Source organism: Stegostoma tigrinum, chromosome 13, assembly GCF_030684315.1.
Source record: "Stegostoma tigrinum isolate sSteTig4 chromosome 13, sSteTig4.hap1, whole genome shotgun sequence".
Lineage (NCBI taxonomy): Eukaryota > Metazoa > Chordata > Chondrichthyes > Orectolobiformes > Stegostomatidae > Stegostoma > Stegostoma tigrinum.
Genome location: NC_081366.1, coordinates 77527427 through 77549587, shown reverse-complemented (window position 1 = coordinate 77549587; position 22161 = coordinate 77527427). Strand labels below are relative to the sequence as shown.

Sequence of the window (22161 nt, the reverse complement as noted above, 5' to 3'; positions counted from 1 at the left end):
GTATGGGGCAACCTGATAGAAGTTTAAAAGATTGTGAATAGCATGGATGAAGTGGAAAGTACGAGGATTTTTCCCAGGGTGCAGCGGTCAATTACTCGGCGACACAGGCTCAATGTGTGAGGGGGTGAGTTTAAAAGAGACAGGTGAGGCAGGTTTTTCACACAAAGGGTGGTGAGTTACTGGAACACGCTGCCAGAGGAGATGGTGGAAGCAGACACAGTAGCAGTTTTCAAGAAGCACCTGCACAAACACATGAATAGAAAGGGAATAGAGGGGCATGGGTCCTGTAAGTGAAGACAGCTCTAGTATGGAAGGGCAAAATATGTTGGCACAGAATTGGAGGGCCAAAGGACCTGTTCATGTGCCGTTCTTTGTTTAATCATGTTCTGGTTTTCCATGTGTATTGTTAAGACTTCCTTAATATTAGATTCCCAGCACTTTACAGATGACTAATTTCAGACCAAGTGGTCCCTGTTTTCTCTCTCCGTCCTTTCTTGATTATTAGTGTTACATTAGCTAAGGACTGTTCCAGAACTAGGGAATTTAGGAAACTCATAGTCAGTGTACTTACATCTTTTTGAACACTTATCATTCATCAAGTCATAGATTCTTAGAGATAGTCTATAGTCCTGAGGAGTTATTAGGCTTTAGTCCCTTCTTTCTCTGTATGGATTGTTCTTGCTGAGTTTTTGTGTTTCAACAGAATATATTTTCGTTCAACATTTAGCATTGTTTCTTTAAAAAGTTGACCTCTGCTTATTTGCCATCATACCTTCAAATCTATATTTCCAATCAAGCATAGCCAGCTTTCCTCTCGTCCAGCTTAGAAACTGACCTTTACGTCCATGCTCGAGTATGCATGACAAGAGGATGTGCAGAGTCCACCGGCACAGTACAGGCCTCTCACCATCGCTGATGCCCATGGCCAACCCCAGAGACGGCACTTTAAGTTTGATAAGTTCCCATAGTTGTTTTGTAACCTTCCATTAACATTCCAATCCTTTGTTATGTTGACTCACCAGGGCTGTTTAAACCTCTCCTTTATTTACACAAAGTAATGCCATCCTTTGTGGTGATCTTTGTGATGACCGAAATACTAAGTGCAGAGTCCATTGCTAAGTCAGACAGCCCAGGTGGAATCCCAGTCTGTACTGTGTTAGCTCATCTTGGCTATAATGTGTAGTAGGATAGAGATAGGGAAGGGAATATCAACCTCTTCGGTTATTCTTCAAAGACTGATTTGTGGATAGTGTCTAAATGTAAGGACAGGCTTGATTTGTTTCCAATGGAGTTTATAATAAGATGTGACTAATTTGAAGCATACATTCTGGTCTCCACAATACCAAAAGGATGTTAACCAGGTTAGAATCCAACAGCTTTATTTAAAATCACTAGCTTTGCCAGATGAAGGAGCAGCACTCTGAAAGCTTGTGATTTCAAACAAATCTGTTGGACAGTATTCGGATGTTGTTGTGACTTCGGACAATCAGATCAGCTGTGGTATTATTGAATGGCAGAGCAGACTGTAGAGGCTGAATGGCGTACAACTGTTCCTTGTTTGTAACAAGTGAGGCTCAGATGTGTCCTGCCCAGTCTGTAAAAGGCAAACATTCTTTGGGCTCTCTCACTGCAAACAGTCACTTAGCTCCATAGCACACAACACAAGTTACAAGCTCGAAGAGGGTAGTGAAACGTGAAGCGGGCAAGCCTGCACTGAACTAAACAGGGGACCAAGCCGGTGAGAAATCTCTGGTGAAGGGTATAGGCCCGAAACGTCAGCTTTTGTGCTCCTGAGATGCTGCTTGGCCTGCTGTGTTCATCCAGCCCCACACTTTTGTTATCTCGGTGAGAAATCCAGAGAGTCCATTCCCAGATCCCCTCCTGGAAGCTGACTACTTATGTACAAGCTCCAGTATCTCTGAGCCACACTCCAGAATCAGAGGGTGACACTTGCTGAGGGCAGGACTGCCCCCCTCAAAGAAGAGGTCAGGTCTCTCAGATCTCAATGAGTTCACAGTACACAAAGTTTAACCTGCTGATCCCTGACTTTTGACCCTGAAACCGCAGCAGGTTTCTGGTGGAGCCTTCTCACTGTTTGATCCACTTTTGACGAACAGGGAGGAACAGTCAGCTACAACTGCCCATAATTAGGGCATTCTAAAGCAAAAAAGACGATATTAATCGGAAAGCCTAGATTAAAGTGCGTTAAATCTCTCATATTTAACATAAACCATGTTTGTTTTCAAAACAAAAGGACTGCAGGAGGAGTTCTTAATGATCCATCTTCCCTCCAAATAAATGATACATCCCATTCGCTCCTTTCCACTGTTACTTCCTGGTGGAATGTTCCATTAACTCTACAGGAGTGGAGGGGAGGAGCTGACTTTCCCTGTTGCCACAAGCAGCAGGAATGAGGCACTGAAGCGTTTGCAGCTCACACAGGTAGTCATTGTAATATTTTCTTAGTAGCATGCTGGAAGCCTGGGCTGAGGTGCTGAGGGGAGTGAGGGAGCTGGAAGGAGAAGGGCCACCCTGGCTCTCCCTCTGCTTTGCGGGAGGAGTGGCAGGAGCCGCAGTGGATGTAGCAGTTTTTTTGCAGCAGTGACAGTTGTTGTTGTTGGGAGAGGATTTGCTGTTGCGGCTTCACTATGTGTGCTCTTTCTGCTATCGTTGTGTGAGGATTGAGGCGTGCTGCTGGCGTTCTGAGTGGGATCTGTCCCGGGCACTGCCACAATGTGTTTACTGTGTGTGTTGCTGTCTTTCTGACTGTATGTGTGTAACTCAGGGGCGCCTCACTGGCTCACTTTCTATCAGGCTTCCTCCAGACCAGCGCCTGGTTCTGTGGAGTGCCAGGGTCTGTGACTGATGCTAAACTTTCAACACTGAGTTTCCAAGCCAAGCTCTGCCCCTTTTAATGCTGGCTGTAACTTATGCCTATTTCAGGGTCTGCCCCTTTTGTCTTAAGTTCTGCTCTCTCATTCTGCCACCCTGTGTCTGATATTGTGGATTTGATGCTTTTTGTCTCAGCCAGACCCTGATGCAGTGGACTTAGTTACAAGAACCCTTTGCCCCCTCCCCTCCCCCTTTTGTACTTGTGTTTAGAGTGTGTTCTGTACCTAGACTGGGTTTCCTTGCGCAGGTCCTGCTGGCTGACTCGAAGTTACCCCAGCCCTGTCTGTGTGTGTCTGACCCTCGGTGTCTCTGCCTCATGGACCAGTGTGTGTGTGTGGAACGGGAGCTGGAGAAAGTGCTGCACAAGTTTCTAATGTATGGGCAGCACTGTGACCGCAGCTTGGAGGAACTGGTACAGTATGTCAGCGGCCTCCGACAGGAGTTATCCAATGCAGGTATGGTACTTGTGTGGATAGGTGATTGTGAATGGGTTAATTGAATATTCAAGAAAATTCTACTCTAAAATTGTAAGAGTGACACAGTCACCAGCCTGACAATTGGCCACTGTCTTGGGTTTGCATATGGAGTGACCACAGGACCATCTGGAATCATGTCCCTGTAAGAATCAGCAATCAGTGGGGAAAGAAAGGAAGAGACAAGGAATTTGCATGGTGTTAAGAATATCCCAGTAGTTGTTTTGATTGGAGTTTTAAGCAGGTGGAATATTTGGTGTTGCTGCATTGTTCCTGTATAATGTCAAATGTTGTATTTTGATTCTTCCCTGATTTTTTTTTAAAAATCTGTTCCCACGTGGAACACAGTTCTATTGAAAATCTGTTCATTGAGCATTATGTCAAATAATATACTATGCAATTTTCTTCATTATGTTTCCCCCAGTCCTGAAATATGGAACATCTGTGGTGTTAATGTGTGGGACTAGCTGTCACTGCCACCCACGTCCTTGCTGCAGTAGAACAACCTTCAGGTTGAGTCTGATATTGACTACCTTTCAGCTATTCAACTAATGAGGGCCTCAAAGCCCAGTGCAATCATGTCCTGATGTGGCTCTTGTACTCCCAGACACTGTTTGGGAGTACACACCCTCCTTTAATTTGGTTCCTGCTCTGATTGAGATCCTCAATGTTTAAAAATACCAATTTAAATATGGAAAATCACTGAAAAAAATGGTGAGGATATTCCTAATGGAGGAATTGTGGGCACATATTAGCTCTGGTGCAAAATCATTTAGACTCGAAACATTAGCTTGCTCTCCACAGACACTGGCTGATCTGCTGTGATTTCCAGCATTTTTTATTTTTAGTACATATTCCAGCATCTGCACTAATTTGCTCCTACATGTTAGCTGCTGTTGGAAGTGATGTTTCTAGACCTGCATGCTGCAGTCTGACAGGTTCCTGTACTCTCCACATTCCTGAGTCCAACAACTGAACATAAATAAACAATTGTCTGTTCATGTTCTTTGTCTCCTCTCCCCAATTCTATGTGATTTTGAATTTTTTAAAAACTTATTTCCAACCCCCTTGCTAAAAGAAAAGAAAGACAGATTTGTTTCGGGAACAGTTCCCAAAAATTAACAACTGGGTCTGTGGGCACTACAGATGGTGGACTCATCCACTCTGAGACCTACCCTCCTCATTTCTGGGTATTGTGAATCCCACAAGAGCATTTCACTGAAGCAGTGAGTTTAATTAATGCAATGAACTGATGTTCGTGTTTATTTGTGCACACGTTAAGGACATTGTTTCTACTTGTTTGGTTGGTACACTTTACTTTGGGGGAAAGAAGAATGTCTCACGGGTCTCTGACTCTGTGTGGTACATGTAGTGAGAGCAATATTTTTACTTAGGAACATTGCAATTAATTTGGTAGCGAAATTACCTAATAATGTATATATGTCCCATATGTTATATCACAGTGTCCCATAGTTTTCTGCTGAAGTTACACCAAATTGTTTATGTGTTGAAACAGATGAAGATCTCAGCTGGCTTTTGAACTGGGTTGCTGAAGTTTTAAATTTTTAGATGAATGAAATATCCAATGTTTATTTTGGCTAAACCACAGTGGTAAATGATATCAGAAGACAGGCCGTTCTTTATCACTTTTCCAAGATAGGATGCAGCACTGCTCGAAGGAGTGTATTAATATTTTACATTATCATAGCACATCTGAACAGGTTAAACTTCTGGAGCAGATGGGACTTGAACTCGGAACCTGTGGCCCAGAGGTAGGGTTACTATCACTGTGCCACAAAAGATCTGAGGAGGCAGTCTTGTGGAGTGCCTTTAGGATGTTGCCTGGTTGGGTCCAGTGAATCACAAGTTCCATTGTTAACTGTGTGAGGAAAGTTGAATTCCTGTATTGTCATCGGTGGGTAACAGGTCCAATTTCAGAAATTGCTCATTACTTTTCCCATGGTTACTTGGCCCAGTTCCCTGTCTTGGAGTGTCACATGTGCATTCTATGGACTTCTACTGGGAAGTTCCCATTTGTATTTTTATTGGGGTTGTTGTGAGGGCTGGTTAGAAAGGGTCAGGAAGAAACTATCCTGTGCTGGCTTCTGCAGTTTGGCTATTGATTAATACCCAGTTCTCTCTCCAAAACCCTGTGTCAACATCAGGGACCAAGGAAAAGTAATTTCATAGTCATAACGTTTTCTCAGCTAATGGGAGGTGTGGTGGCCTGTCTCTGATGCTCTAAACCCCCTGCAACTGATGTTGGTTCGGGTTCCCAAGCTCATCCCGTCCTCTTCCCAATCTCCCCAGGGTGGGTTCTGAAACCTGCTGTTCCGTGGATCCCGCAGGAAACCAGTTACCGCCAACTTTATTTTAACCGGTACCTTAATCAACCGGCACTCTTGATAAACCGGCAAAAGTATATGCATCAAATGTGGTGATGTCTGTGTATTAATGTTGTTACGTGTAACAATGATGTTTATATCCGCTGTATTATGTCTATCATTCGTGTGTCTGTTTCGATACTTAGGGGGATCTCGATGCACTGAAGGTGAGGGTTTACTGCATGTGTGCCTCGTGATTATCCGGGATGTTTGATCAACCGGCACGCTCCTTGTACTATATGTGCTGGATTAATTTTTTAAAAGTTTGCTGTAATTTAGTTGATAAGACAATTGCAAGTTTGTTTAACCCTGGATTCAGAGTTTCCAGTCTCGTGTAGCTACCCCTGGAACTGTCAGAAACTTTTGATTTTGATTTAGTATTGTCACACATACCGAAGTACAGTGAATAGTTTTGTTCTGCATGCAGTGCAGGCATATCATACCATACAAAAACATACAGATCATAGAGTAATCGAACAGAGCGAAGAATATAAAGTTACAGCTGTAGAGAAGGTGCACAAAGAGTGAGTTCAGCATTAGATTTCAAACTTGAGATGTCCATACTAAAGTCTAATAACAGCAGGGAAAAAGCTGTTCTTGAATCTGTTAATATGTATGTTTAAGCTTTTTGTCTTCTGCCAGATGAAAGGGATTAGAAGAGGTTGTAACTGGGGTGTGAGGGGTCTTTGATGTTGGCTGCCTTCCCAAGGCAGTGAGAAGTAGAGATGGAGTCAATGGATGGAAGGTTGGCTTGTGAGATGGTCTGGGCTGGGTTCATAACTCTCTGTACTTTCTAATGGTCCTGAACAGAGCAGTTGCCATGTTGCACCCAAATAAGTGCACCACAGAAAGCATTTTTTAAAAATGGTGAGGGCCCTCATGGACATGTTGAATTTCCTTAGCCTCCTAAGGAAGAAGAGGCGCTGTTGTGCTTTCTTGACTGAGTCACCCTGGTGAATACCCAGTGAGTGCTCAGTGAAGTTAATAGACTGGGGTGGTTGTAATCATTGCATCTGAAAAGCTACCCCTCCCTAACCCCCACCTACACTCACCTTTACCGCTCCATCCACACCTCTTTGACCTGTCTGTCTCCTCTCCACCTATCTTCTCCTCTATCCATCGTCTATCCACCTCCCCCTCTTCATATTTATTTCAGAATCCCTTTCCCCTCCCCTATTTCTGAAGAAGGGTCTAGGCCCGAAACGTCAGCTTTCCTGCTCCTCTGATGCTGCTTGGCCTGCTGTGTTCATCCAGCTCCACACCTCTTTGACCTGTCTGTCTCCTCTCCACCTATCTTCTCCTCTATCCATCGTCTATCCACCTCCCCCTCTTCATATTTATTTCAGAATCCCTTTCCCCTCCCCTATTTCTGAAGAAGGGTCTAGGCCCGAAACGTCAGCTTTCCTGCTCCTCTGATGCTGCTTGGCCTGCTGTGTTCATCCAGCTCCACACCTTATTATCCCAACAGAGTGTTTACCGTTGAAAGCTCTCTGTTCTCTTCACAGAGTGCCGTAACAGCACCAGCAGCAGTACAATCTACTCCCCAGCCCTGTAGGGCAGAGGGTCTGGTCACTCAGATCCTGCAAAGCAGCATCTCCAACCAAGATAATAAAGTGTGAAGCTGGATGAACACAGCAGGCCAAGCAGCATCTCAGGAGCACAAGAGCTGACATTTCGGGCCTAGACCCTTCATCAGAGAGGAGGGTCTAGGCCCGAAACGTCAGCTCTTGTGCTCCTGAGATGCTGCTTGGCCTGCTGTGTTCATCCAGCTTCACACTTTATTATCTTGGATTCTCCAGCATCTGCAGTTCCCATTATCTCAACATCTCCAACCAGCTCTGTTGACAAGCCCAAGGCATGGCTGCTTGGTCTCTCTCAACATGATGAAGGTAGAGTGCCAGCATTAGGCCCATATCCCTTCCTATTCATGTGCCCATCCCGATGCTTTTTTAAATGTTGTAATCGAACTTTCTCTATTCAGCAAAGCTTTCAGCAAGGTTCCGCAGGGTTAGATCACGTGGCATCCTGGGGGACCTAGCGAACTGGATACAAAATCTCCTTGAAGGTAAGAGACAGAGGGTGGTGGTAGAGGGGGTTTTGTTTGGACTGGAGGCCTGTGACCAGTGGTGTCTGACAAGGATTGGTGCTGGGGTCCACTGCTTTGTCATTTGGATGTGAGCATAGGAGGATTGGTTAGTAAGTTTGTGGATGATGCCAAAATTGGAGACGTAGTGGACTGTGAAGGTTATTTCAGAGTACAATGGGACCTCAATTAGATGCATCAATGGGTGTTGGATTGGCAGGTGGGGTTTAATTTAGATAAATGCAAGGTGCTGCATTTTGGAAAGGCAGATCAGGACTGGACTTATACACTCAATGGTGGGGCCCTGGGGAGTGTTGCCAAAAAAGAGATGTCGGAATGTACGTGCATTGTTCCTTGAAAGTGGAGTCACATGTAGACAGGGTAGTGAAGAAGGCATTTGGCATGCTTTCTTCCATTGGTCAGTTGAGATGACATGTTGTGGCTGTACAGGACTTTGAGGCCACTTGTAGGGCATGGATGGGGTAAATAGTCAGTGTTTTTTCTCGGGTGGGGGATATCCAAAAGTCGAGAGTATAGGTTTAAGGTGAGACTGGAAAGATTTAAAAAGGACCGGGGGGCAATTTTTTTCACGCAGAGGGGCGGTGTGTGTATGGATGAGCTGCCAGAGGAAATGGTAGAAGTAAGTTCGATTACAACATTTAAAAAAGCATCGGGATGGGTATATGAATAGGAAGGGATATGGGCCAAATACTGGCAAATGGGACTTGGTCAGATTGGGATGTCTGGCCGGCATGGACGAGATGGACCGAAGGGACTGTTTCCGTGCTGTGTGACCCTGTGACTCTACGTCCCTGCTGATACCTGCAGTCTCTTTGAAAGGAGATGTTCCTGAGTGGGCACGCAAGGGGTTGCTCCTGGGCTCTGCAGTTTCTCCAAGGAGTGGAGAGCTAGCAGCGAGAGAGTGTGAATGTTTGTACCAGTCTGTGCGCTGAAGGAAGGTGACAGTATGCGTGGGGAGGGGTGGCTGTGGGACCCAGCTATCGAGGGCAGAACACCAGGACTAATGGTGTGTCGACTGTTTGGAGTGATGGGGCTGTGATGTACCCACTGGGAGGAGACAGAACGGGATTACGAGGCGTGCTAACCCAAAGTGCATTCTGCCGGTTACCACTGAGTGGCTGGGAATGTGGCTTCTCCCACCAGCATCCCCCTGCCATGGGATCCTCAATGCAAGTGGAGGGAATGCCATCCCGCTGCCTACTCCCTCCATATCTGCTCAGGTGGTGAGGTTATCCTTTTTTCCCACTTTCCCTCTTTCCCCCTTAGAAAAGCTCACCTCACCACAGCCCCTCAGATCTGCTGGGGCAGAGAGGGGGAGTCCCGGAGCATTCCTGGGTACCCTTCTCTTCCCTGGAGTTGCTTACACCTGACTCTCCGTGTGCTGCTAAACCGTGGAACCATTGTGTTCCCTTTCTGTCAGAAGTGGAAACGTCCCTTTCCACCCGGCCCCTCGGGGTGTGGAATCCAGAAGTAGGATGCTAATTCCAAAACTCTGGAACAGGTCCCCCCACCTCTGCCTTTAGGAAATCCTGTTCCTGATCCATAGTTGGCCTTGCCTTTCCAGGGCTGTTGAATGTTCTTTGGTTACTTCCCCAGTGTTCCTATACTGTTATTGCTCTCAGAGTAATGAGGATTGTCATCGCAATGTTTTACAACACAAATGCTGGAAAACTCTAAAGAATTCTGGCTGTGATGGGGCGGCGTTGTCACCCTGAGTGTGTCATCTATCACAAGTGTCCTTTTAACTTTCAAACATCACACACCAAAATGTCAAATGTACAAAGGCATGGAGAGGAAGCTGTTACACCCATTATTCCAGCCATGGACAAACCCCCTGAACGTTCACATTTCCATCGTGTACACAGCAGTGGATGGGCAGCATGGCCTCAAAGGGACGTGGGTCTCCCTCAGCTGTAAAGTAATAGACCCGGTATTTTCTCTGGCCTTTCTAATAAGCCTGTCACTCAAATTACCTGCAGCACATCTGTTGTACTTCAAAACAACACATTTAAGGATGGACAGCAACTTTGTTTTGAAACCAAAATTAAGTCAAGTGGTTTGCCTGACCTGCAATAAAACATTTACTAGCAAAGCTCTTTAATTAACCTCACAAGGTTAATACTATTTATAATAGCCTACGTTGTCCTATTTAGACAGATGAACGGTGACCTTAAATGTCAAAGTCGTCAAGCAATTCCTTCGCTGCTACATTTATGACTGTTTCTCCCTGAGAGCCATTGTATTTTAGCACAGCTCACTGTTCACTAATGGGCTACTGTGTGTGAGTACTGAATAGAAATGCATTGTGCTCAGCAGGTGAATTTCGGTGGCTTAAAGGGTGAAGTTTCTGTTGTGTGTTTTTGTTTTGCAGGTCACCTTGATGCCCAGTTGTCAGCGACACTGTCACTGGTCATGTCCCAGTGCTGTAAGAAGATAAAGGACACCGTCCAGAAACTAGCCTCTGACCACAAAGATATTCACGGCAGTGTCTCCAAAGTGGGAAAAGCTATTGACCGGGTGTGTACCAATTTGTAAGGCCTTTCCAGTCTTTTTCTCTGTCTCTGCCTCCCAATTCTACTGTTGGCTGCGACCACATTCATCACTGACCTCCTCTAGTCTCACAGCTCTCTATATTCCTCCAGTTCTTACTCCAATATTGGCAGCATTGTGTTCATCTGCTAAGCTCCAAGACTCTGAATTGGCTTCGCTAAGTTCTCTTTTGAGACCTCCTTTTAAAATCTACCCCTTTGACCAACCTGTCACCCTGTCCCAATATCTCCTCCCAAACTCTGCCCAGTTGTTTGATAACGCTCCAGAGAGTGTCTTGGGTTAATTTGTTAATATTGAAGTTCCTTTTATCAAAATGTTGTTAAACATCTGTTTTGAGTTTATGAAATATTGCTGTGAGTGTTGGGGGTGGTGTTGGTGCATTCGTTAATCTATTAATTAATAACACCGGTAGTTCAGAGACCTGGGGAATGGCCAAGCAGGCCACTCCATTGAGTCGACAGTCTTTAAAAGGAAAGGAACATAATGAGAGCAGAGAAATGACCTGGTATGAACCGAGGCACTGGCAAGGCACTGTAAATCCTGCAAAATCCTCATCCGCAACATTTGTGGACTAACCCCAAAACAGAGAAAGCTGCCTGGAGCCTAGGCAGCGACAGCCTGACATAGCCATGTGCCTGGAATGGTACCTGACAGATAATGTCCCAACTGCCACCATCAGCAAGGGGCAGGAGATGGCCTGGTGGTATTATCGCTGGACTGTTAACCCAGAGACTCAGTTAATGTCCTGGGGACCCGGGTTCAAATCCCGCTGCAGCAGATGGTGGAATTTGCGTTCAATAAATATCTGGATTTAAGGATCTAATGATGACTTTGAATCCATTGTGGATTGTTCGGGAAAACTCATCTGGTTCACTCATGTCCCTTTAGGGAAGGAAACTGCCATCCTTACCTGGTTTGGCCAACATGTGACTCCAGACTCACAGCAATGTGGTTGGCTCTGAACTGCCCTCTGGGCAATTAGGGATGGGCAATAAATGCCAGTGACGCCCTCATCCAGTAAATGAATGAAGAAAAAATGAAGACTCAGAAGAATGACAACACAGTAGTATGCAGTCTTCAGCGTAGAGGTGTCCTCAACATTAACTGCCCTGAAAGACTCAAAATATCAGGTCAAACATGGGGAAGGGGACCATCCTGCTGGTGAACAATTAAACAACACTTTGGAGGAATTGGCTACCCAAATACTCCCATCCACGATAATGAGGAAGCCCAGCACGTTAGTGCCAAATGTTTGTAACAGTCCTCCTCCAGTGGTCCCCGGCATCACAGATACCAGCCTACAGCCAAATCAATACTCTCCACATTGTCAAAAAACAACTCGAGGCACTGGATACCGCAAAGGCTATGGGCCCTGACAACATTCCGGCAATGGTACTGAAGACTTGAGCTCCAGAACTTGCTGCTCCCCGAGCCAAGCTGTTCCAGTACAGTTACAGCCCTGGCACCTACCCAATAAAGTGGAAAATTGCCCGGGTAAGCCCTGTGGACAAAAAGCAGGACAAACCCAACCTGGCCAATTCCTGCCCTTTCGGTCTACTTGTGATCATCAGTAAGGTGATGGAAGGCAGCCTGCTTGATTGGCACCGTGTCCACTAACATCCTCTCCCTCCTCCATCAACATCTACAAGATTCAACACATCCACTCACCAAAGCTCTATGGGCCGCAGCTTCCAATCCTATGAGCATTCCCAACCGTAAGGACAAGGGCAGCAGGTACTTGGGAACATCATCGCTTGCAAAATCCCCTGTAAGCTACTCGCCCTTCTGACCTGGAAGTGTACCACTGTTTCCTTAGTGGCACTGGAGCTAGTCCCTCCTCCCTAACAGTTTTGTGGGTCAACCTATACCACGTGGACATGGTGGCACTTCACCCCCACTTTCTCAAGGGTACTGGGGATGGCACACCCATTCAGTCCATGAGTGGATTAGAAACAAATAAACTGATGCTGTATCCACTTTGGGTCCTTGTGCCATCCCCCTAATGAATCTCATAACTGACTGCAATCTCTTAGCAGGGTGTCTACTGTTTTACTCCTAAATTCCCACTGGTTTGAGCATCGTGGAGTTCTCGGAGAGCTCTCGAATGCTTTTGAAGTTTCAGGTACATGGTTGTCTTAGGCTTTTTTTTCTCTCCGAATTCCTTTTGGGACATCGCTTTCTCAAAGTAGAATTAATTGGTGAATGATTTTTGGGTTTTTGTTTGTTGTTTATTCTGCCATAAAGTTGGACATCACTGGATTGTCCATTGCTCTGGAACTGAATGCTTGCTTAGCAGGAGGGCAGTTAAGGGCCAGATCAGGTAAGAATAGCGGCTTTCTTAAAAAGAAAAGTTAGTGACCTGTTCTTACAATAATCAATAATAGTTTGTAGTTGTCATTGTTGAGACAAGCTCACTGTTCTAGGTTTTTATTTTCTGATTTTTTAAAAAATTAATTGAATGTGAAGCCACCATCTCCGCTGGTTGGGTTTGAACCCTTATTCCTCGTAAACAATATCTTGGGACTCTGGATTATTAGTCCAGTGACTGGAACAAGGTCAGCCAAATCGACATCATAGAATGTAAGCTTCCTGGTTGGGGCTGTTAACCTGGTTAATCCCTGGCTGAGTGTCAGGGGTTCTGCTCACTCTCTAGGATCCAGCTCTGTGCTAGCTGGGTCAGCATTGTGTTCAATGCACGTGTCAGTAAAGGGTAGCCTGGTGACAGGATGCTGGCCTCTGCTGTTATGTCAATTACTACTGTGTCAGCTTCTGAATACTAACACTGGCATTTCTGATCTCAACTGTGTTGGTGATGCTTGCATTAATAATTTTGCTTTATGGACCAACTAGTGTCTGATTGCAAATTTGGTAATAAGCAGTTATGTGGTTAGCACTCCTGCCTCACAGTGCCAGGGACCTGGATTCAATTCCAGTCTTGGCCAACTGTCTGCATGGAGTTTGTACGTTCTCCCTGTGTCTGCGTGGGTTTCCTCAGGGTGCTCCGGCTTCCTCCCACAGTCCAAAGATGCGCAGGTTAGGGTGGATTGGTGGTGCTAAATTGTCCTATAGTGTCCAGGGATGTGCAGGCTGGGTGGTTTAGCCATGCTAAATGCAGAGGTAGGGGGATGGTCGGGATGGGATGCCCTTCAGAGGGTTCAGTGTGGACTCGATGGGCTGAATGGCCAGTTTCCGCACTCTGGGAATTCTGTGAAGGAGAGCAATAGGAACATTACAAGCATCCCCCACCAAAAAGAAATACAATGGATCAGATGGCAGGATAATAAAATGTGAGGCTGGATGAACACAGCAGGCCCAGCAGCATCTCAGGAGCACAAAAGCTGACGTTTCGGGCCTAGACCCTTCATCAGAGAGGGGGATGGGATGAGGGTTCTGGAATAAATAGGGAGAGAGGGGGAGGCGGACCGAAGATGGAGAGAAAAGAAGATAGGTGGAGAGGAGAGTATAGGTAGGGAGGGGATAGGTCAGTCCAGGGAAGACGGACAGGTCGAGGAGGTGGGATGAGGTTAGTAGGTAGGAGATGGAGGTGCGGCTTGGGGTGGGAGGAAGGGATGGATGAGAGGAAGAACAGGTTAGGGAGGCAGAGACAGGCTGGGCTGGTTTTGGGATGCAGTGGGTGGAGTGGAAGAGCTGGGCTGGTTGTGTGGTGCAGTGGTGGGAGGGGACGAACTGGGCTGGTTTTGGGATGCAGTTGGGGAATGGGAGATTTTGAAACTGGTGAAGTCCACATTGATACCATTGGGCTGCAGGGCTCCCGAGCGGAATATGAGTTGCTGTTCCTGCAACCTTTGGGTGGCAGCATTGTGGCACTGCAGGAGGCCCATGATGAACATGTCATCTAAAGAATGGGAGGGGGAGTGGAAATGGTTTGCGACTGGGAGGTGCAGTAGTTTGTTGCGAACTGAGCGGAGGTGTTCTGCAAAGCGGTCTCCAAGCCTCCGCTTGGTTTCCCCAATGTAGAGGAAGCCACACCGGGTACAGTGGATGCAGTATACCACATTGGCAGATGTGCAGGTGAACCTCTGCTTAATGTAGAAAGTCATCTTGGGGCCTGGGATAGGGGTGAGGGAGGAGGCGTGGGGGCAAGTGTAGCATTTCCTGCGGTTGCAGGGGAAGGTGCCGGGTGTGGTGGGGTTGGAGGGCAGTGTGGAGCGAACAAGGGAGTCACGGAGAGAGTGGTCTCTCCGGAAAGCAGACAGGGGAGGGGATGGAAAAATGTCTTGGGTGGTGGGGTCGGATTGTAGATGGCAGAAGTGTCGGAGGATGATGCGTAGTATCCGGAGGTTGGTGGGGTGGTATGTGAGAACGAGGGGGATCCTCTTTGGGGGCGGTTGTGGCGGGGGCGGGGTGTGAGGGATGTGTTGCGGGAAATGCGGGAGACGCGGTCAAGGGCGTTCTCGACAGATGGCAGCTGTTTAGCCTGTTAAGCTTGTTATTCAGAATGAACTACAGGGTTTACTGCCTGGGCTGTTGTGTAACTTCTGCTCATTTAAACATTGCTGTCTATTTCTGTGTCCAACACTATGTTGTACAAACAGGACTGGGGTTTCTTTTTTTGTGAACAGCCTGTGGGCTTCTGCGTGAACTCCACCTAGGTGGTGATTGCTTGTCTGCTGACTAAAGTGATAGTTGGAGCGGCAGATGCTGGAGAATCTGAGATAACAAGGTGTGGAGCTGGATGAACACAGCAGGCCGAGCAGCATCAGAGGAGCAGGAAGGCTGACGTTTCGGGCCTAGACCCCTCTTCAGAAATGGGGGAGGGGAAGGGGGTTCTGAAATAAATAGGGAGAGAAGGGGAGGGGGATAGAAGATGGATTGAGGAGAAGATAGGTGGAGAGGTCAAAGAGGCGGGGATGGAGCCAGTAAAGGTGAGTGTAGGTGGGGAGGAGATAGGTCAGTCCAGGTCAAGGGGGCGGGATGAGGTTAATAGGTAGGAGATGGGGATAGGGGTTGAGGTGGGAGGAAGGGATAGGTGGGAGGAAGAAGAGGTTAGGGAGGCGGGATGAGCTGGGCTGGTTTTGGGATGCGGAGGGGAGATTTTGAAGCTTGTGAAATCCACATTGATACCATTGGGCTGCTTTTTTTTTTGTGGTGTGATGTAGAACTTCGACACTGATGTGAGTGGTGTAGGTGTGGACGGTGTCTGGGATTCACCTGAAAAGCAGCAGTCCTTGAGTGAGGCTGTGGTCGAACATTTGTACCGACAGGGATTGCTGAATGTTGCTGAAGAACTGTGCCAGGTAAGTGTCTGTCTGTCTCTGTCTGTCTGTCTGTCTTGGTCATGCAGAGGACAAGGACAGCAAATGCAAGTGGACTCCCCCCGACCCCAGAAAAAAGTAAAGCATCATCTTGTTCTTGGAATTACAAACTATCACTGGGTCGAAAGCCAGGAACTGGCTTTCGTGGATGTTTGCACGGTGCAGCGGTTGAAGAAAGTGTCTCATGACTGCCTTTCCAATGAGGGATGTCTTCAGTGACACATTCCAGGAATGATTCTTTTTATTTTATAAAATAAGAAGTTACCGGGATACTTCTCTCTACTGTGAGTAAATATTTTCGCTGGGAAAATTCTGATCTCCATCTGAAAGACCAGCAGATGCTATTGGCTGGGATGAGGAAATGTGCTGTTGTGAGTCAAGCAACTTCTTTCTTCCTAAATTGTCCCCATCATTCCTGGTGGAAACATCTTGAGCCCCAGATCCGCTTTTGAACAGTCTGGAACTTCTGACGAGGGCTCTGTATAAGATGCTTGTGTGGTAACAGTACATTAGTACAGGCTTGATTTCTACACACAGTGCATGGATGAGACTACTAGACCAAACTGTGCTATGGACCCCTACCCCTATTACCACCAGCTGATGGGTCATTTACCCAGGTACAGGACTCTGATCAAAGGGAAATGAAAGCGGAAAGACCGAAAGAATGTGTAACTCGATTTGCCATGCAATCTGGAGTGCCCTGCCTGGAAGGATGATGGTAAATCTAATCGTAACTTTTCATAAGGGCATTGGTCAGTTCTTCCACAATCACGAAGAACAGTTACAACAGAGAATGAGGCCATTCAGCCCATCATGTCCATACGGGTTAAAGGGAAAATTTTGTGTGGAAAGAGCATGAAAAGTGGGACTTATTCCAAAGCTCCTTTTCTAGGAATCACACATGGCCAAATCCTGACACCCTCAATCACAGTGATGCAGTCTCCTCTGTGATTAGATTCCCTACAGTGTGGAGACAGGCCCTTCAGCCCAACAAGCCCACACTGCCCCCTTGGAGCATCCCACCCAGACCCATCCCCCTATAACTCTCGCACTCCTGAAAACTACGGGCAATTTAGCATGGCCGATCCACCTAGCCTGCACGTCTTTGGACTGTGGGCGGAAACCAGAGCACCCGGAGGAAACCCACGCAGACACGGGGAGAATGTGCAAATTCCACACAGACAGTTGCGCGAGGCTGGAATCGAACCCAGGTCCCTGGCACTGAGGCTGCAGTGCTAACCTCTGAGCCACCGTGCTGCCCTGGTGAAGGGGATAGGTGTGGTTTTAAATTACAAAGCCTATCTATAGACTTGCATCAATGCAACGTCCTTCACAACTTCAGGAAGAGTTTTCCATTCAGTTCGGTAGTTTTCAAATGTAGTCACTTTACAAAGTAAGAAAGGCAGGAGCCAATTTGTGCACACTAAGGTCCCACTGAATAGCACCGAGTTAGTGAGCAGATCATCGATGTTAACGATGTCAGATTGGCTGCGACACCAGGGAAGCTCCTTCAAAAATGTCACACAATCTTTTGGTATCTACCTGAGGGGACAGCTGGCCCTCCCAACGGCGCAGCACTCCTCCAGTATTGTAGTGAGAGTCAGCCTGGGTATAGGCCTCTGGAATGAGGGATTGAATCACATTCTCCTGACTGAGATCAGGGACTGTCACTGCCTTCACCTACACGCCTGGATTGCAACAGTTACTATAAATTCCAGCAGTTAGTTGTTATTTCTGAGCACTGAACCCATTGCGATTAATCCCAATTGTTTTCCTCTAGGAATCCGGGATATGTATTGACCTCAGTCAGAAGGAACCCTTTCTGGAATTGAACAGGATCCTGGAGGCACTGCAAATGCGTGACTTGAGGCCAGCATTGGAGTGAGTCACTTCCTCCTTTTTTTTAACTCTTCCCTCCTTCCCTTTCCCGATTTTTACCCACCCCCGCACCCCCCACCTTCCTTTTGAGGTAACCTGGTCTCCTGAGAACCTGACATTATCCACAGTGTTGCATAGCTCCAACGCTTCTCACCGATTCTCTGAGCACTTTGAAGACCCGAGGATAACTTCTCCTCCATTTCTGAAGGGGGCAGCCTCACTAAGTCCGAGTCATGCGCAGATTTTGACTTTAAACTTCATTCACTGACGCCGGGCTTAGAAAGAACGGCACCGCATTTGGACAGGATAGCGATGAGGACATTTGGTACACTCTCCTTCATTGGTCAGTGCATTGAGTGTAGGAGTTGGGAGGGTGCGGACATTGTTTGGGCCTCTTTTGGAATAGTGCGTTCAACTCTGATCTTTCTTCTATAGGAAAGATGTTGTTAAACTTGAAATGGGCTCAGCAAAGATTAACAAAGATGTTGCCGGGATTGGAGGGTTTGAGCTATAGGGAGGGGCGGAATAGTCTGGGGCTATGTTCACTGGAGAGTCAGAGGCAGAGGGGTGACCTTACAGAGGTTCGTTAAAATCATGAGGGTCATGATAGGGTGAATAGTCAAGGCCTTTTCCCCAGGGTAGGGGAGTCCAAAACTAGAGGAGCAGAGGTTTAAGGAGAGAGGGAAAATATTTAAAAAGGACCTAAGGGGCACCTTTTTCATACAGAGGGTGGTGCGTGTATGGAATGAGCTGCCAGAGGAAGTGGTGGAGGCTGGCACAGTGACAACATTTAAAAGGCATCTGGTTGGGTACATGAATAGAAGGGTTTAGAGGGATATGAGCTAAATGGGACTAGATTAATTTAGGATATCTGGTCGGCATGGACGAGTTGGACCGAAGGGACTGTTTCCACGGTGTACAGCTCTCGGATTCTGTCACCTTTTTTTGGCCAGGTGTCTGGTCAGCTTTGTACGCTTTTAGTAAGAATATTACACGGAAGGCTGCTGAAGCCCTGAGCTGTGCTGGGAGATCTGCATTGGCATTGCTGAAGCACTTGGCTTTCCTTGCATTTGTTCTGCTTCCCCCCCCACCTCCACCCCCTTCTTTCAGGGACACACGATGGTCAGATAGAATTCTGCCTGCTTTTCCATTTGGCACAGTTTTGGGTTTTGACTCTGGGACAGCTGTACCCGGAGGGACTCGTGTAGCAATAATGCTCCAGGAATCTACCTCCCTGCTGTGTCAAAGATCTGCCCTTACTGGCCTATCACTAAGGCAAGGTTGCTTCATTTAACCATACACAGGTCCAGGGATTCGCATGAAAAATATGAGGGTTTTCGAGGCAATTCTCCGTTTTTTTTTGTTTGAGAAAGTTGCTGGCACGTGGTGTTCCCTCAACACCGGGGAACAGCCTGAGATGAGTTATCTATTCCTCGCACCTTCCTTTAGAATGTGAGACTTGCGGAAAGCCATGATTTGGAGCAAGCGTTTCCTGGTGCTGATTCAAAACTGCACCATAGAGCCAGCAGGGTACATGCTCTTGTTCTTTTGAATTTGCCCAGGTTGTCAGCAGTGTGATGGTGTCCAGTTTCAGACAGATCTGTTCTCTTGTACAGGAGCAGTATTTTCCATTCGCACTGTGGTGCATGTGGGAGTTGGCAGCCCAGTGCTCGATAGCAAATGACAGTGTAGCATTCTAACAAATGATCTATTCAGCCTGTAATGTACTGGGAGACTAGCAGTTTGCAGTGAGAGGTGAGAAAATGACCATCGAAGTATAAATAAGGACAGCTGTCGTCACCATAATGCCTAACTGCAGCCACTCTTGGTGAAGCATTCAGAAACAAGACTTGAAGACTCCACAAAGTAATTCAGGTTAATTTTCACACCCCTCTTAAATAACCTGTGCGGCAGGTATACCCGCTTTGATGTTCTGTACTTTCAGTAATATTTCTTTAAATACATTGTGTGAATTCGCGCACACGCCCTGACTCTTTTGGCCTGCCATCAGAGTAACCGAAGTGAACGAATTTTGAATTTTATTTTTCGGTTCTAAACCTGGTACTTTGTCCAAATGATGACTGTGTTTCTTCAAATGATCTAGGATAGACTCGGTGTGATGCCATAAACCTGCTCAACACCACCACCTCCTGGCCAGCACCAGTAACTGTTTATTGGAAGCAACGGTTTGCAGAATTTCCATTCTAAGTGTTTATGTAGGCCGGGTGTTCAATGCTAACTGTTGGTATAAACAGCTTGACAATGTTTTGTAACAACAGGAAGTTGAGTAGGAACTGCATGTATAGACAAACTGTCCATCTTGGTCCTTCTCGAGCTCTCCACATGTTGTTTGTGACGCAATTGACGACACCTTGCCAAATTGTTTCTCTTCCTGTGTCTATCTCAATGGGATTGCCCGTCCCAGCTTCCACTGGGACCTGTAGTCACCGACTGAGTGACTCCATTCTCTTCCCATCTGGCCACCGTGGAGCTCCCAAGGATCTGTTCCAGGCTCCCTCTGCTTCCTCCTTCACATAGTCGCGCAGCACGGTATCAGACCCTTCGGTCCATCCAGTCCATGCTGAACACAATCCCAAACTGAACCAGTCCCACCTGCGCACTCCTGGCCCCTATCCTTCCAAACCTTCCTCATTCGTGTATCCTTCCAAATGTCTTTTAGATGTTGTAGCTGTGCCCACTTCCTCAAAGTTCGTTCCATGCGCAAACCATGCTCTGTGTAAAAAAAAAAAGTTTGCCCCCATGTCTTTTTTTTTAAATCTCTCTCCTCTCACCTTAAAAGCATGCCCCTAGCCTTGGAATCCCCCACCCTAGGGGAAAGGCACCTACCATTTGCCCAGTGGATCGCCGATGTTATTTTCAGCCATTCCTGTTTTTTTTAATCTCTTTATTCTTCCACGGGACACAAGGGCATCACTAACTAGGCCAGCATTTATTGCCCATCCCTAATTGCCCAGAGGGCAGTAAATTGTCACCTACATTGCTGTGGGTCTGGAGTCATGTGTAGGCCAGACCAGGCAAGGATGGCTGATTTTCCTTGCCCCCCACTCCCCCCAAGCAAACCAGATACGCTCTCACAACAATTGTTTGCTGGTCATGATTGCTGAGAGACCAGCTTTAATTAATTAAATCTAAGTCCCACCAGGTCGTGGTAGGATTTGAACCTGTGTGCCCAGAGCATTAGCCAGGGCCTCTGGGTTCCTAGTCCAGTGACATTCCCGCTCCACTGCCATGACCATGTGATTTGGCCCAGCTTCCACACGTGCTCCGATGACCTCTAACGCCTGTCTCAACTCCTCCACTCCTTCTGTTTCAATGCCATCCTTCCCTGAATGAGCTCCAACAGTTTTTTTGTCCCCAGTTAAACTTCAAGAGAACCAAAACAAAACCTCCAGTGCAATTTAATTCACCCCCTCAGCAGAGATTTTGTGTTTAACCCAATGGTTCACATCCTGTGCTTGCTGACCTAAATCAAACGCAGCCTCCAGTTTATAATTCTCTTCTTCTGTTTTTCTCCTTGTCGAAAATCCCTTCTTGTCTTCATCCTTGCCTGGTTCTGGACCTGTTTTTAGCCTTTGTAACTCTTGAAAACCATAATTTCCTCCAGCTCTGGCATTTTGTACCCCACCACCATCACAGGCTCCTCTATGACCAAGCGCTTTCTGGAGTTCCCTCTCTACATTGTTTTTTTCCCCCCTCAATTTTAAAATAAAAGATCCTGGTGTCCTTGTGCAGCAGTCGCTGAAGGTCACCATACAGGTGCAGCAGGTGGTAAAGAAGATAAATGGGATGTTGGCCTTCATTGCGAGAGGTTTTGAATACAGGAGCAGGGATGTGTTGCTGCAGTTATACAGGGCCTTGGTGAGACCACACCTGGAATATTGTATATAGTTTTGGTCTCCTTCTTCTGAGGAAGGATGCTCTTGCTCTCGAGGGAGTGCAGCGAAGGTTTACAGGCTGATTCCACGGATGGCGGGTCTGATGCATGAGGAGAGATTGACTCAGTTGGGATTGTTTTTGCTGGAGTTCAGGCGAATGAGGGAGGAATCTCATAGAGACTTATAAAATTCTAACACGACTGGACAGGGTAGATGCAGGGAGGATGTTCCTGATGGTGGGTGTGTCCACGACCAGGGGTTACAGTCTGAGGATTCTGGGTAGACCATTTAGGACGGAGAGGAGGAGATGTTTCTTCACTCCAAGAGTGGAGATCCTGTGGAGTTTATTACCACAGGAAGTAGTTGATGTCAAAACATTGAATGTATTCAAGAGGTGACTAGATATAGCACTTGGGCGAATGGGATCAAAGGTTATGGGGAGAAAGCAGGATTAAGCTATTGAGTTGGACGATCAGCCACGATGGTGAAGAATGGTAGAGCAGGCTCGAAGGCCGAATGGCCGCCTCCCGCTCCTATTTTCTGTGTTTCTATGTTTAAGATTCTCCACAACCTTCACTTCCTGTGGTTAGTGCTTTTTATGTCCTAATACTCCCGTTGGGCGAGATTCCATTTTTATCCGATAACCCTCCTTTGCAGCTGTTTGTCGCTGTTAGAGGCAGTATGTCAGTCTGAGCTGTTAGTGTCCAC

The 22161-nt window shown here is 46.8% G+C and overlaps 1 protein-coding gene across 2 annotated transcripts in view; it reads left to right on the top strand.

Annotated features, from left to right (window-relative positions):
- The first annotated feature begins 2343 nt into the window (after positions 1 to 2343).
- Positions 2344 to 22161, top strand: part of rmnd5b (required for meiotic nuclear division 5 homolog B) — a 32103-nt gene continuing 12285 nt past the window's right edge. The window contains exons 1-4 of one of the 2 annotated variants that reach the window (XM_048543579.1): positions 2344 to 2442; positions 10225 to 10370; positions 15524 to 15661; positions 17460 to 17560. In XM_048543579.1, the coding sequence (XP_048399536.1) occupies positions 10266 to 10370; positions 15524 to 15661; positions 17460 to 17560 (344 nt within the window). In that variant the 5' untranslated portion in view covers positions 2344 to 2442; positions 10225 to 10265. Of the gene's footprint in view, positions 2443 to 2576; positions 3348 to 10224; positions 10371 to 15523; positions 15662 to 17459; positions 17561 to 22161 lie in introns of those variants that run through there. The other variant, XM_048543578.2, reaches the window with a different exon arrangement.